Source organism: Python bivittatus, unplaced genomic scaffold (assembly GCF_059951505.1).
Source record: "Python bivittatus isolate LINGU-HERP-01145 unplaced genomic scaffold, Pbiv_v1 ctg000410_np1212, whole genome shotgun sequence".
Lineage (NCBI taxonomy): Eukaryota > Metazoa > Chordata > Lepidosauria > Squamata > Pythonidae > Python > Python bivittatus.
This window is the reverse complement of record NW_028277067.1, coordinates 8,820,194-8,836,160: the sequence shown is the minus strand read 5'-3', so window position 1 is coordinate 8,836,160 and position 15,967 is coordinate 8,820,194. Positions and strand designations below refer to the sequence as shown.

The 15,967-nt window shown below is 40.3% G+C and overlaps 1 protein-coding gene across 1 annotated transcript; it reads right to left on the bottom strand.

The window, feature by feature from the left end:
* Window positions 1–550: 550 nt before the first annotated feature.
* On the bottom strand, window positions 551–5,793 carry EPOP (elongin BC and polycomb repressive complex 2 associated protein). Its single transcript, XM_025164569.2, has one exon. It carries the CDS (start codon window positions 5,481–5,483, stop codon window positions 3,582–3,584), a length of 1,902 nt encoding a protein of 633 aa, XP_025020337.2. The 5' UTR covers window positions 5,484–5,793; the 3' UTR covers window positions 551–3,581.
* Between the last annotated feature and the right edge of the window lie 10,174 nt (window positions 5,794–15,967).

Below are 15,967 nucleotides of genomic sequence, written 5' to 3'. Positions count from 1 at the left end.
GAACTAGAGGTTAGGTAATCTGGCCTAATATATAAAAAGGATTTTTCCTGCCAATTGTCTCTGCCTCTTTTTTATTTGCTAGTTTTCTAATAAATATTTTAATAAGAATATTAAGTTTATTTTATGTAAAGAAGGAGGGGGGTGAGCAACCTTGTCATTAAGCCCTGATCCAGAGAACCAGAAAGCTGTACATACAACACAGCACTGTCTGCAGAAAAGCTATGCAAGTTTGGTTTGTATTGGGGAGGGAGCAAACATGCCTTGCTCCCATGTGGGTGCAATCTCTCTTTCTCTCTCATACACACCCACACACACATACCCACACCTCTCCTCAGCAGGCTTCACCATACCCTACAACAGATGGGTCCTTCGGACCTGTTCCTGAATACACAAACTGGATTACTGTGCAAATGTAAGGTTGGAAGCATTCCCCCTTCCCCATTTTAACCAATTCTTTATACATCATTTTAAATCTCCTTTTTCTCTTTATTTGTGTGGCTCCTATTTGCAAAGCACAGTGAGAAGTTAAGGACAGAAACTGAAGGGGTGTGTCAATATTTGGCTTCCATCGAATTCCACATTCCTTTGAAAAGAATAGTCGGCGTGCAGCTAACTAATGCCGCATCCTGCTTGGCAAACACAGGGACCCCCTCCTTTATCCTAAGCAAAGTTGGACTCATATTTTGAACACTAAAATAATATGACTGGGCTGAGTGAGTTTTGGAGGGTTTTGTTTAAAGAAAGTGAAGAGAACTGCAAAAATTTTCCTTTCCCCTTTGCTTTCTTTCATGTTCTTCCTTGGTCCTTTTTCTAAGCCATCAGGAAAGAACTCCAAAGACAATGATCTAGTTTTAAAAAAAAAATCCCTCTTCCCTTTTCTGCTTTCTATATTCTTGCTATATTTTAGCAAAACTAATTCATACCAAAGAAATGCTCAGAACCAGTTACACGCAAGAGAGAGGTGACAGCCAGGAAATTCTTAATTCAGCTCTTTTCACACAAAACCCTTAAGTTATGTAATGCCCCCAGGAACAACCAGGTTTTATCATTCTTTCTTTGTTGCTTTTCAAATATTTGGGACTCACACAATTCAATGGGCAGCTCTTCTGCATAAACACAATGAATGGGAACTGCACAAGGACACTGCAGTGTCTCAATTTTGAAAAGAAAAACAAAAATATCTCCCTTTCTTCACTGATAATAATTTCTGACAATAAAACATCTTCCATTTAACAAAAATGCAGGCTTATAAGGAGAAAAAAACTAACTCAACAGTCCTAAGCAGGTTTATTCAGAAATAAGGTTCCTTTGAGATCAATACCTCTTACTCCCAAGTAGGTGAGAATACAACCATAGCCTACAACAGAACGTAATAAATTAGCTGCAAATTTAAATACTGTATATTTAACCAAGATGGGGAATACCAGAAATTGCACTGTGGGATTCTTGCTATTATAGTCTTACACTCTTATTTTTTAAATCATATATATTTTTCTATACATTCCAAATTTGGTTTATTTCATTGTTGCACTTAGAAATCAATTTGTAAAATTCAAAGTGTCAGAATTTCTTCCTAGATAAAATCTGGCATTTCAATCAATTCATTTCTCCACAGCCATCCCCAATAAGATTTTGTCCCTTTCTTTGGGGAAGACTGTTTTAATAAAAGATAGACGGAGACAAATACTGGTATCTGATTCCTAAATATGTTACTGTTTGACTGCACAGTTGGAAGTAAGGCCAGCTGATGCACAGCTTACTTACAGATAAAATCATTTAGACTTAAGGGTTTAAGGTCCAGTAATTCCAGAAGGACTTACCTCCTAATTAAATTTGTTTTGCACTTTTAAACAATGTTTTTGCCTATGGTCTTCATGGATTGTGTAGCAGCTCCAGATCTACTTAGGGGTAACTGAGCTCTTACTTATTCCCTGAGATAAGATTTTGAAACTGAAGAGATGTCTGTCTCTCTTGCAATCATAGGGATTTTCTACTCTTGGAGATGAAGATTTCATTTTGGATTTGAGTTTGGTGAGGCAGGGAAACCTTGGAAGACAAAGAGGTATATCACACGTGAAACAATGAAGAAGAGCTGTTTGTATGAGGGAAAGAGGTCAGTTTTCTCTGGCAAAGGCAAAAGAATCCCTTTTCTACATTTCACTTTGGAGATCAAATTGTCCATCTGTGTTTCATTCAAATTTGCCCCTGGATCCAATTTATTCTTTCCAGCAAATGTTTAAATAAACAGAATGTTACCTTGGGCTACTAATGTCAGGGTTCTATTAACCAAGAAACAACTGCTTGAAAAGATGCAACAGATTTAAACAACTTTTTTTTTTCCTCATGCAGCCAAGATAAGGGTTTTATCCAGTAAAATACTTGTACCTTTGTTTAAAATAATTTTGCCCTGTTTTTCCTTATTGGAAGAAAAGAAAAAAGTCTACTGTGGTGACCTTTCTTTCTTCCTCTCAAAGTTCTGGTATTGGGCATAGTCAGATTTGCTTTGCTTAAGTTTTAATCAGGAAGTGAATGGAAGGGGGAGGGGAGTGATGCTTTGATGAGTTTAATGTGCTGTAGTTGAAAGGCCATTCCATTTCTCTTCCAAATTAAGGAAGAAAGTTGGGGGTTGGGAAGGGAGCATACTTTTAACTTTGCCAAGGGGGGAGGGAGAGATGAGAAGGGTCTTTCACTTGAGAGGGGGAGGGGAGCCTTGCTCAGAAACTTTCTCATTCCCTACAACACACCCCCACAGCTCTTCCAAATTTCACAGCATGGAACAAACCATTGCATGTTAAAAGGAAAGGAGACCAAATTTTCTCCAAACTGCCTGTATCTTTTTTTTTTTTAACTACTGTTATTACAGCTCCCTACAGCATAAATGTGCAACATAAACAAAAATATTGTGTCCCCAACCAAAGAATAAAAGTTAAATATCTATACTGGATTTTATTTTCAAGTCTCTTACTTTCTCTTACTACCAACATTTCTTTTTAATCATTTATTTTGGCTCTCTATACATTGGAGGCCTGTTATCAAGTAAGATTTAAATTTCTATATTTTGAAAGGTGTGCAATTTATTAAGAATTGCTGATTGGAAAGGCTCTTTAAAATAAAGCCATTGCTCTTTTAAAAGTAAAGGAATGTCAGAAATTCCATGGGATGGAGGACTTGAGGGTTCTTAAAAAAAAATTTGAGCCATTTGGAAATCAAAAGTCCATTCTTCTTTTTAAAACATTTAGGCTTCAAACTTACAGCCACTTACACATAATTAAGTCCCACATTTCCTTCTGAGTAATTATGTATTTGATTGCACTTTTTCTATTTTAAAAAAAAAAACTATCTATTTCAGCCAGTCTTACTTTGGGGCAACTGAGTTTAAAGATCACCAACTTCTATTATCTAACTTACTTGGAATTAAAGGCCACTGAAACCAAAAAGGTTATTTCCAAGTAAATATACTTAAGATTGCAAGACCAGATTTCTTTTTCTTGACAGAATATATTCTATTTGTCCTTTCCCACCCACAGGGTTCCCTCCACAAAAGACAAACTGTTGCACATAAACCACTTTAAATCTTCCACCTAGAAGTCTTCTAAACCGTATCCCCGGAATTTCAGGCTGGGGGGCACGGGGATGGCATTGCCCCCCAGCTGCCAGGTCCAAAGTGGGTGCATTTTGGAGAGGGCGCACGAGTCTTTGACGCACAGGGAGGACGCAGGACACAGATCCCCGTCCGAACCCACGACTAAGGCGGGCGTACATGGAAAAGTGCCCATCAAAGTAAATGGATTCCTTTCAGGCGCAGGACTGGTGTTGAGCAAGCGTTTACAAGGCAGGGTGCTCCCCTTTGGGGTCTTCTTCCTTGGAATCTTGGGGGGCCTCCCCTTGGCCTGTTCGACTCGACTTCGCTTGGCGCTCCTTTCCGAATCGCTGCCCCCCTTCAGCGGTCTGTTGCCCAGGCTGAGGAGGCCGGCTTTGGAAGTGGGGGAACACCCTTTGGCCTGGTCGGCTCTGCGCAAGCTTTTCCCATCCACGTTGAACCCTTTGGCGTAGCACCACAGTTTCGACTGCCTGATAAGCCTGTCGAAATGGGCCCCTCTGCTCGACCCTTCCTCGGAGGTTTGCTGGAGCGCGGCTTCCCCAGTCTTGTCCTGCTCACCGGCCCGGAGACCGTCCGTAGGGCTCAGGAAGTCGGCCTCTTCGCCTTCCCGGAGACCCGACTCCGACGCGTCCCCGACGCCTCCGTTCTTTGGCTGCGGTCCTTCGCTAGGGCTGCTCGGACGGGCTGGGGAAACGGGAGCATGCCTCGCCTCGGGCTTTATCCGAGTCTCCGGTCTCTCCGGCGGAGGCTCCTTGGGCGTACGGGTAGGAACCGGCTTGAAACTTTCCAAAGTGGAGGCGCGCAACGTCCTGGCCCAAAAGAGCAGGTTCGGGTCGGGGCGCAATGCTTTGGCCACGCCGGGGAGGGCTTGGGAAGATGCAGTTTGGGGGGGGATACGGGGAAGGGCGGCCTGTCTGTACCGCGTGCTTTGCACCGAGTCGCCACTGCATAGGGAACTACTTTCTGAACCGGAGGAGCTGCCGTCTTCGCTGCTGCAGGAAGATTCGTCCTCCTCCTCCTCGTCGTCGTCGTCCTCATCTTCCGAAGAATCGCTGGAACTTGCCGGGCTTGACGCCCCGCTGGAATCCGAATCGCTGGAATAGCCAGCCGACGTGCCTTGCCTTTTGGAGCCGGCCGTAGAGGCTGAGCGACCCTTCTTGGCCAGGCACCCGCAAGTGGAGCGCTTAGGGCGCCCGACCTCCGGATCGCCAGGCGGTTGACTGGTTCCGCGCGCCCTGACCGCCGAGTGCAGGAATTGCAAGTCCCCGGGGTAAGCGCTGAGGACGCCGGCCAGGAGGTGCCCTCTACCGTTCCGGCTGTAGCTTTTGGCAGGCGGCGCCGCTTTCTCGTAGCTCCTAGCGAACGGAGCCTCGAGGAGCGCTTCGCGCTTGGCGCAGCCGGCACCCAAGCTGGCACGAAAGGCGCCGTGGTCGGATCCTCCGTACGCCGGGAGTAACCGGGGCCGATCGAACAAGTCCTCGGCTTCCCTCCTCTTGACTTTCCTCTTCCTCTTTCTCCTCCTGGGGGTTAAGGCCTTGCAGGAGGTGCAGAGGGCCTCCAGATCGGTCTTGGAGATGAGGGAACACTTGACGGCGCGCATTGGCACCGACTGGATGGCTTTGAGAGTGCGCAGCTCCTTCAAGTCGCACCGGCGACTCTGGATCTTGAGGCTTTCCATTTTTTTGCTCACGGCGGCCCGAGGGATGTCCTTTAAAAGGTCGCTGAAGACCTGGGTCAGAGCAAACATCCTCGTGCCGTTAATCTGCAGGTAACCCAAATTGATGCCGTCGATTTCCTGATAACCAGCTTGGAAATCTCCATTGTAATCCATGGAAGTGGCAGCGGATGCAGCGGCTGGAGCCATCCCGCAGGTCAGAAACATGTTTTCGTAAAAAAATAAAAATAAAAGGTAGACTGGAAGGCCGCCAGTGGGGAGCTAGCAAGAAGGGTTCTTCCTCCAACCTCTCCCCATTTCCCATCTACCCCCCAAATCAACCACTGGTCGAGTGAGAAATTTTCCTTTCACATGCATCTCTTGAGGATCCAGAACCGCCTTTTCCTTTCCCAGCGCTTTCTTTCTCCACTCTCTAAACATCCCCAGAGAAGGCCAAAGGAGAAAAACGTCTTCTCTCAGTTATTTTTCCTCCTCCTCCTCCTATCTTTTCTTCTTGGAAGCAAATCTTCCCGGGAAGGGCACCGACGAAATTATCTCCCCCATCTCTTAATCAAGCTCTTCTGCATTTGCAGTTCGATCTTTAAAAACAAGCAAACCGATGAGCAAAGAATCATCCCTAAAACGCAAAAAGCAGGGTTTTCAATCATCCCAGACACAAACCAAAATCCATGGCATGGCCACCTTTTTTTCCTGCTTCTTTCTTTAAGAGACTTGAGTACAGTATATTATAGGAAACACCCCACTAAATAATTTTCTCCAGAGTGCAAGCTGATTGGGTACTTTAACCTGGTGATGTCACAAAACCCCCAACATTTAACACACACCCCTGTGTTAAACCCTCATATATATATATAAAAACCCATTTCATTTAAGAGTCAATCTGACACCCTCCAGGCTGGAAAGGAGTTTCATATACTCATGCATGTTCAGGGAAGAATGAATGGAAATATTTTTATATATGTATCTGAACAGGTGTGAGTCCACATGTACATTGGCTTGTGTTCCTGAAGCTTAATCTTTCTAATCTTATTTTTGAATTCCCATCTGGAAAAAACTGCAGTATTACATATGTTTATAGAATGTATTTATTGTCCTTTTCATTTTTAGATGAACTGAAGGATTTTCTCTCTGCAAAATCTGTAGGTAGGTTTACGTAAAGCTAAAAGTCTAGTTTTAAAAACCTGTCTTTTTGGAAGGGAATAAAAGGATAATTTTTTTAAAAAAAATATCTTTCTCTTTGGGAATGATTTTTGCAATACAGGGGTGATATTTTTATTAATTTTAGAATTTGCCCCAAAATCTTTCTGCTCAAGAATGGCATGCGTTCATCTTTTCATACAAGAAAAGCTTGTGATACAAGCAAACAAAAAATTACCCAAATTTTAAAAATTGCTCTTCAATAATTACAGCCTATATTTAATATTTGAGGGTTGGAGGGAATCACTGTCCCACTAATTCTCTGCAAAGAGAGAGAGAGAGATACCCAACTTTCAGAATCATTTTGTTTTTCTATTATATTTCACCACAATTGTTGCTGTTATTATTATTATTTTGCCAAGAAGATTACTGCAGTTTTCATCAGTTTATTACTTAGGTTGCAATCCTGCATACACTATCCTACAAGTAAGCTGCCTTGAACACAATTGGATAAAATTTTGGATAAATATTCATAGGATTATGATGTTATACTAAAAACATATTTAGCACAATCCAGGAGAAAGTTGAGCTATGCCTGTCCTACCTGACATGAAATGAATGGAAGATGTGCAAAGAGGCAGGATGTCAGTTTTCTAAAATTTATGGATTGATTTTCAGCTCTGTAGCCAAAGCCCTGAACAGGATATATAAGAGACTTACAAATGAAAGAGCCAGTTTGGAAATCAATTTATTTTACTCTGAATAAGGAAAACATTGATTTCTGATATTCCTTTGAATGTGTTTTTATGTTTTAAACTCTTTTGAAACATAAAATAAATAAATATACATCTCCAGATACATAGCAGATTCCAATCATACATAAAGACTGCCTGATTCATAGCTCATGTCAGGTATTTTCCACACATTCACCTACCTTTTGCCTAAGTTGGTTTTTCTGTAGAAGAATTCTTCATAATGTTTTCATTCTTTTATGTTGTCTTCAGCATCTTAAGTGATTTCTTGTGATTGGTAAGTACAAGATGTGCTGCTGTAAAAAGAATTGCAGACAAAGCATTTGCCATTGTGTGGACTATATCCTTTAATCATCCATACCACTGATGCCTTGAAATTGGAAGTTTTTGACTCTCATAAATATTCTACAAAATCTCTTTCCGGTTCATCATTCAGCATAAGGGATTTTTCCCACCAGATATGTAAAAGTTTGACACTGTTTATGAATGTTCTCAGCTTTGATATGTATATGTCTTATAAATCTGGTTCAGTATGTAGGGTGTCAAGTGCTATTGATATACAGTTTTGCATATGATTCTCATTTGCCTCTGTTGAGCCTACAGGTTGTTGGAGTTAAGGGGAGACAAGGAATCATAGCACAATCCTAATTGAGGGAGAAATCCTGGTCATGTTTACCGAGGAGTAAATGTTATGTATTTCAGTGGGCTTTACTTCTGAGTAGATTTGTATCATCTTGATCGTGCTATTTCAGAGGAATTTATTTTTAAGTAAATGTGTTCAAGATCATTAGGATGTCAAAACTGTAGGAACGTTCAAACAATGTTTTGTTCCAGTGAGGGGGAAAATGCATAGATGATAAATTTAATTCATCCTATCAAGCCAGTGGAACTGGAATGCAGGACTAGATTTCTAAATGTATATTTCCTACATCAAGAGTGAAGAAGCCTGCTCAAGAAAGAACAATGCATCGTATCCTAAATGGCCGGGGCAGATGGGTTGTCCAGTATATACCCCTGCAGGGAAATGGGGTGTTCAAGCCTGCACACTAGTTGCTCTGCATTCTGGAGTATGACACTAGACATGCTGTAGTTCTGTTTCTCTAGCACTGCTCTGGATTGGAGTCATAGGCCACAGCGTAATACAGAACTAAACATGCTTTAAACACATTTTACCTGTTTATCTGGATGTTAACCTACTGATGTCTGGAAATGCATGGAATGAAAAAGGAGCCAGATATCCTTTGTTGTTGTTGTGCTTCTGTCTATGCATCTACCGTCTCCCCTTTTCAATATTTTTTCTTCTTGTATTTAATTCTTTTGTTGAAACACATTCTGGGGAAAATTAGTTCTCCTTTGTAGAATAAGGGGATAAAATAGAAGTTGATCTTAATGTCATTTTTACCTCTAAACTAATGCAGGTTAAGCTACAATCTGGCACAAAGGAATGATGAACAATCCCATGTAGTTGTGTGAAGGTAGTGTAGTTGTGTGAGGGTGCACAACAAAATTTCTCACTAGAGCATCCTAGCTTTTTATTCCTGATTTGGAAGAACGTGTCCTCTTTTTAAAAATGAAATTTGCACTGTGGTATAAAGAATCAATCTTGCTATTTATTTATTTGATTTATACCGCAGCTTTCTATTCTAGTGAGTGGTGATTCCACTGATGTTGGTTTTAGCAGAACTACTAAAATCCTTGAAATGCTTCTAGAGCTTTCTGTTGCTATATTTGGACATTATCATATCTAAGTATCTTCCTTCTATATAACATTGTTCACACAAATATCTTCTCTCCGTAGGTGAACATTTCTCTTGAGCTATTGTTACTCACACAGGGTTTTGTTGTTATTTTTTCCCTTTAAAAATAATCTCATGAAGGGATAAGATCTCTTCATGATAAGAAGTTCAATTTTTGTTGTCAAAAAACTAAATCTTGAAAAAGAATCAAAATTGCTACTTGATTCAGAGTACAAATTGGGCTACAAGCATCAAACAATGTTTAAAGAAAATGTAATAATACATTTTATATTTTGCAAAATATATCACAGTCTAATTCTTTTTTGCAAACAACTCCATCCTCCCACGATTTAAAAATCTATTAAAATTTATTAACAAATAGCCTGACTTAGACATCTTTGCTTCTCTTTTATTCTACTGAGCTCTTTTAAAATTGTGATCCTATTAGTGCAATTCTGTCTGTGTCTTCTCAGAAATAATACTGAATTCATTGAAGTATACTCTAAGGTAAATGTGCATAAAATTGCAGCCTAAGGTTTCTTAATATAGAGGAATCCCTTTCTTATTAACAATATTCAGGATCTAACCAAATGGTCATGAGTAAAAATGCAATCTTAAATATTAAAGCTTGTGAGGGAGGTGTTATGCCACATAATTGAAGTAATTCCTGGTAAGTGACAACTTTATGAATCATGCAAACAAACAAACAAATAGAAGTTTAAAATAACAATCATAGAGTCCAGCATTTGCATGTATTTCTAATCATTTATGTAAATAATCCTCCAATTGATGTTTCCATTGCTACTAAATACGTCCAAAACATGGGAATCAGTAGAGGAAACCTTTACATTGTGAAGAAAGCTGAGGAATCCAAACAGTTTTAGTTGCCTAAGAAAATTCCCTCTATCCCTTCCCCAAAGAAAAATCAACCCCAAAAATTTATACCAATCCTTTCATACAACAGATAATTAGATATGGATTCAGTTGTGTTACACCCATTGGTTTGAATTGTTGTGGTTCTGGCTGATTAAAATAAGACTCCCCCTGCTTTTTTTTTTTCCTTTTTCTTTTCCACACGGAGACGATGCTGGATGAGGGGAGGGGAGGAAATGAAGGGCCTCTCTTTTTTCAGAAGTGAGGAGAAGATCCCTGATGTTTTTTGTTTTCCTGGGAAGCTGGAGTTGTAAGCTGCTCTAATTTTGCAAGCAGCCTGAAAAAGGATGTTTTGGAGTGTAGCCAGTTTGCTTGCTGGGCATAGTTCCTTGGGAAAGTCTCCTCAAGGCAGCCTGAAATCTTGCATCTTGTGCCTACATCTCCCATCCACCTTGCTCTGCCTTGCACAGCAGATCTTCCCAAGGATGGCACCCACTGTACTCCCCAAGGCTCTTATGCCTACTCTGAGGACTACACCAGTGATGAAAGATGTCCTATAATTTATAGGTGGGCAAAGATGAAATGGATCTTGTGGGTTGTAAGTTGTACAAAGGAAGCAGCACATGTTTCTCTGAAATGTCAGCTTCCTATCAACAGGTCCATTTGGCCAAAGGATGTGTAGTTTTAAAAAAAATAGTTTCAGTGTATTTACTCAATATAGGTATAATTCTGCTGTTCTGGCATCACTTGATTGGAGATTGTGCAGGCACACAATTCAACAATCTACTTTTTGCGTATTGAGGGAAGTGCCTACTTCAGTGTTGTCCAAACTTGGCCACTTTAAGGTGAGTGGACTTCAACTCCCAGAATTCCCCAGCCAGCCATGCTGGCTGGGGAATTCTGGGAGTTGAAGTCCACTCACCTTAAAGTGGCCAAGTTTGGACAACACTGGCCTACTTCCTGCAAAGGGTCAGAGAAGGCATGTTGGCAGAGCTGTGTGTTTAAGCCTGAATCATATAGAAAGGAGAGGATGTTAAGAGCAAGATTGAGTGCGTAGCAGGAGGTGTTGAATCCTTCCCTTCCTGCTGCCCAGACTCTCTTTCCCGTATTAAGCTCCAATAATAAAAGTAAGCTAAGCTGAGCAAAATTTGCCTGAGGTTTCATAATGCAAGAAAATAAATTGGGGGGGGAAGAATTCACAAGCCCCTCACTGGTGCATCCTCTTGTTCTTAAAATTAAACTGCAATACCCTTTCTCTTTTTCTAGACTAAATCAGGGCTTAGGCACACAGCATTGCTGTTACTATATCCATCCAGTTTGGGCATCAGAGCAAACCATTTGGAGAGAAATCTACACACGCCCTTTCTTGATATTTTCAGTGTAAGATGCTTCAAATGTTTAACCTAACAGTGTTACACGTGAGAGCCTGACAAACACAAACCCCAGACATCTACTTTGTAGGGAGCTAGAATGAGTTGCATCCCTCTGCTAAATGTATTCTTGTGGCCAGCCTTGGTTTTCCTCTGTGCATTGTGTGAAGTGGCCCTTAGGTGCCATAGAGATCTATTGTGTGCATTGATAGTTCAATATCACACTGTTCAGTATTAATCCAGATGTGGTAGTCCCATGTCATTTCTTTTATATCTGTCACATAAAGCAGTTGCTACAAAATACTCCAAAGTTGCTAAGGGTTTGGGGAGGATTTCATGCAGTTGATTGCTAATATTCATATCTCTCTGAATCAGTCTTTCCCAATTCAGATATATCACACTACAAACCCTATCACCTCCACATAGCAGTTGGAAAAAAGTAGTGCAATCTGGATTGGCCCTCAGAAAAAATCTTAGCATTTTCTGGCATGTACATGCAAGAGAGGCAATTTTAGCTTGGGATTTCACCTTGTGTATGGATTTACAGCTATATTTGAAGCCATAATACGCTGTTTTAGACCCTTGTGGATGGAAGCAATTCTGAACAAGTTCATTGGAATAGTTACTGCAAATGATTAATTTCCCTAATAAAAGGGCCAAACCATTCATCTGTGTAGATATTCCAGCTGTACAGTGTTTCATATGAAAACAGCTGGTTCACGTATGTTTGAAACAGTGTAAGAGCAGATCTTTTATTGTCATATTTTATTATGTGCATTCCAAAAATGTATGAATAGTGACCATTTGTTATTTCAGTGTTTTAGTATGCTGCAAAGAAGAAGAAAACCCTCAAGTGCCAAAATTGAGGATAATAGTCCCACAAAAGGTTTTTACATAAGGTGAAAAGAACATAAGCTGTGTGCCCTTAAAGACAGCCTTCTCCAACCTGGTGCCTTCAAGATGCTTGGTTTGGGATTAAGGAATTATACTCCAAAACATCTGGAGGGTAGCAAGATGGGAAAGGTTGCCCCAAACTGCTTCTTAACCATGGCAGTTAAAAATTAATTCAAACTCTGAAGTTTTGCTTTGATGGGTAACATTAAAGCCATGATGTCACTTGAAAGTTAAGCAGCTGAAAAAACAGAGTTTATTTGGGTTTTTAAGTGGTATTTTCTGAGTGTTTCACATATATTAATTCTGTAATCTCTGCAAAGGCACCATGTAATGTAAGTCAGGATTGTTATCCATGTATTACAGTTAGCCATTACTGTCTTGCCTGAGGCCAGGTAGCCACTTCTTGGTGAAGTATGAATTGAAACCAAGAAGTATCTGCATAGTCTTCTACCTACCACGTTATGCTAGATCTTGAAGGGAAAGGAGGAATCAAAGTAGAAAAGCAAATGTCATGTGTGAGTTGAGATAGAGGATTCTTGTGAGCAATTCCTTTGGATTTTTAAAGACATGGGTTCAAATTCTTGGGCTGTGAATTGGCTGAGTATATTCAGATGTCTTAGTATGACTCTCCTGATAGGTAAAATAGGTGAATCAGTAACTGATCTTTACAGGGTTTGTTTGAGGAAGAACTTAGATAGAGTATAAAGAATGTTACATGTTGTAATTAGCAGGATTTAGGCTTTTTGATAAGCTAAGTTTTTCACATGGATAGTTTGGAGACCATCCATTTGGAGGACAAATTCATACTGGGCTATGAAACTCAATGGTGATTTTGTGCTTGTCATCAGCACTCAACCTAAGTGGTCTCACAGGGTTGCTGAGAAGATAAAAAGAAGGAAGGGATAATGCCTGCTGCCTTGAACTCCTTGGAATAAAGGAAGGGTATTCGTATAATAAATGCATACAATTCTTCAGCTGTAAAATAAAGGACAGCAGCAGTCAGCCTGATGCCACTGTTGTGGTAGATCAAATGTGTTGAAAACGAAACGTTGGAGTTAATTGGGTACTTACATGGGTCAGATGGGCATCTGCATAAAGCCACAACCAGTTACAGTAATTTGTTCCATGACTAGAAAGTGTGAACCAAGTGCTTCTTGCTCATGGGTGTCTCTGAAGACCTTTCTGCCAATGGGCTTCTCAGATCCAGGTATCCAGAAAGGATTTGTAGCATTGGAGATTGCTCTCCTCTCAGCCATACTGTCCGTCTTCTCTGACTGGCAATGCCTCTCTGGGTCTGAGAGAGAATTCTTTTCTATTATCTGCTGAGGATCATACCTGGAATCTCAAGATTGAAATTATATGCTATATTTCAGAAGCCAGTGAGACTTATTCCCAGGTAAGTCTGCCTAGACCTTGCACCACAAACAAGCCTTACTGTCTCTGGCTGAATTAATATAACTATATAGCATATGTTTGTTGGGCAGCTTGCAAGCAAGTGCCCCATTAGAAATATGTCTAACAATAAAAACAGTACTAAAATACAAAATGCATGTAACTGAGGGACACTAACATTTTAAAAGTCCTAGGTGAATAAAATGTCTGGCCAATTTGAAAAGACCTGGAAATAGTGCTGGGGAACTTCTCTAGGGGGCTGTTTTATGGCTGAGTTTCACCACTAAGTGGAGTCTCCCCTTGGAAGTCACCTCCCTAACTATTTGGTGGAGGAAGGTAAAGTTTATATGGGAGAACATAGTATTTCTGGAGGCATGTCGGCTTAGACTAGGCCTTTAGCATGCTCATAGAAATAGACTGAATGTCAATGCAGCAGGCAAAGCCCAGGCCTGTTAACAAAATACCTAGGTCTGGTTAATAATCTTGCAACCTATTCTAGACCAACTGCAGTTACAAGGGGTAGCCCCATGTACAGTTCTTTAAATTGTCTAAGGCTGGGCAACATTCACTTTCCACATGTTGCTGAACTATGAACTCTTGGTATGTGTTACCATTGGTTACACTGACTGGGGCTACTGGGAGTTGTAATTGGAGGGCCACGTGCTTTATATCTAGTCTCAGCCAAGAAGAAAAATCAATATCATGCCATTCAGTTGCATATAAGCCTACTTATTTCAATATGAAACTTGCCTGGGTGCCTTTGGAAAGAGGGGAAATAGTCAGCTTCTGCTAGCCTTGTTAAAAAAAAGATAATGCCATTTTTAAAAAATGGCCTGGATTTTGAAAACCTGTAACATTTCTCTAACCTTATAGATTTGGATGTGGAATTAGCCATACTGAAGAATAGATTTATTCAGTGAAATAAGTAAGACTTTAGCTGGTCATGACTAGCTGAATTCCCACTGGACTGGATCCAACCTATAATCTGAAGATCACAAAAGCAATTTAAAGCTATTTGGTTTCCATGAGAAGCAGTTAAATGTTTTATCTCTCTTTCCCTCTTTCTGTGTATTAGTATGCACAAATAAATGCGATAGACATTATGCAGCCTTATGTGTGTTAAGAAGTATCCTAGTTGATCTGCGAAGCAAAAGTACAGCAAAGGACAAACTTAAGGAAGCCAGATGTTCAAGTCTCCTATATTGTCTAGAAGTTCAGATGCAGGTCCCACTTCTAGCAACCCAATAATGTGCAGTATATATGAATCCCAAGATGCACATGTGGTGGACAATAGTTGCTGATACTTATCTTCCTGCGCGTTTTCTGGTTGAGGTAATGAAAGTTGTGGTATCTAGGTAGGTTGGGGTTGGATACTTTTTTGGCGGGGAGGGTTGCATAGAATTAGTATGCAAAATTTTTAATGTCGGGCTGGGAATCCTTGATGCTAATATCAAAAGAAGACAAACTGCATGTGAGAGAAACAGCTAAAATCCTGATGGCAAGATATTACAAACTAAAAAATAAACAATGTTGTATGACAATTTGATCAAGCAAGATAGTTTGGAATGCTACCATTACCTCCAAAATGGTGTTCTGTAGGATTTGAAGAATTTAAACATAGGGAAGTTTCACATGCATGTAAAATATATCATTCCTTTTAAAAAGGTTCACCTTGAGGCAAGCAGCTAGCTTCACCAAGCAAAACATTTCTGTGGCATTTTTGAATTTCCTCGTGGTGGAGACTTTTGTACAAATATCCACAGGGTCATTCTCAGCATAATGCAAAATTGCCACTCTTCTCATTATTTTCCTACTGCATCTGTCTCAGCTGTTCAACTTGCTTTACACTAGTTTCACTTTCCCATTTCAAACCATTTCTTTTTAACCTTAAAAGAATGAATCCACCCTAAAATGGAGATAGACAATCTCTCTCTCAGACTGAGGTCACCCTCTGTCAGACTGAGTGGGCTAGGCCAAGATAAAAACTGAATTTGATCTAATTAATTAAAATGAAATCAAGTTAATTAAATATACTTGCATCCCATGTATTTAATAACTTTCATCTATCTCATAAAAAATAAAGTTTGGTGGCAACTTTTGGAAAATATTGGGGGCTTGTATAGATGTCTTTTCTAACTGGAAGCAATACTATGTCAGTATAGAATTTGGGGTCTTCTAAGAAATATCCCATCTCCAAGTTTACAAACAAGGAAGCAAGCAAGCCAGCCAGCAAGCAAGCATCTCTTCTGAGAATTCCACATAATTCTTAGTTTTTCTGTGGCTGCCAAACTGCTTCCTGAACTAGACTGCTAAGCACAACCTTGCATTACTAAATTGCTAAAACAAAATATATGCATTAAAATGGATTGAACCCTGACATCTTGTTTTCAATGTCGACACATTTTGCGGGAAGAAGTTGTTTCCATATGTATGGAAGGGCAGACAGATAGTTAGAAATACATTAATTGCATGGCTGCCTACCAGACGTTTAGAGGTACAGTGAAGGTCCAGAAGAAGTAAACTAAGTCTAAGAAGCA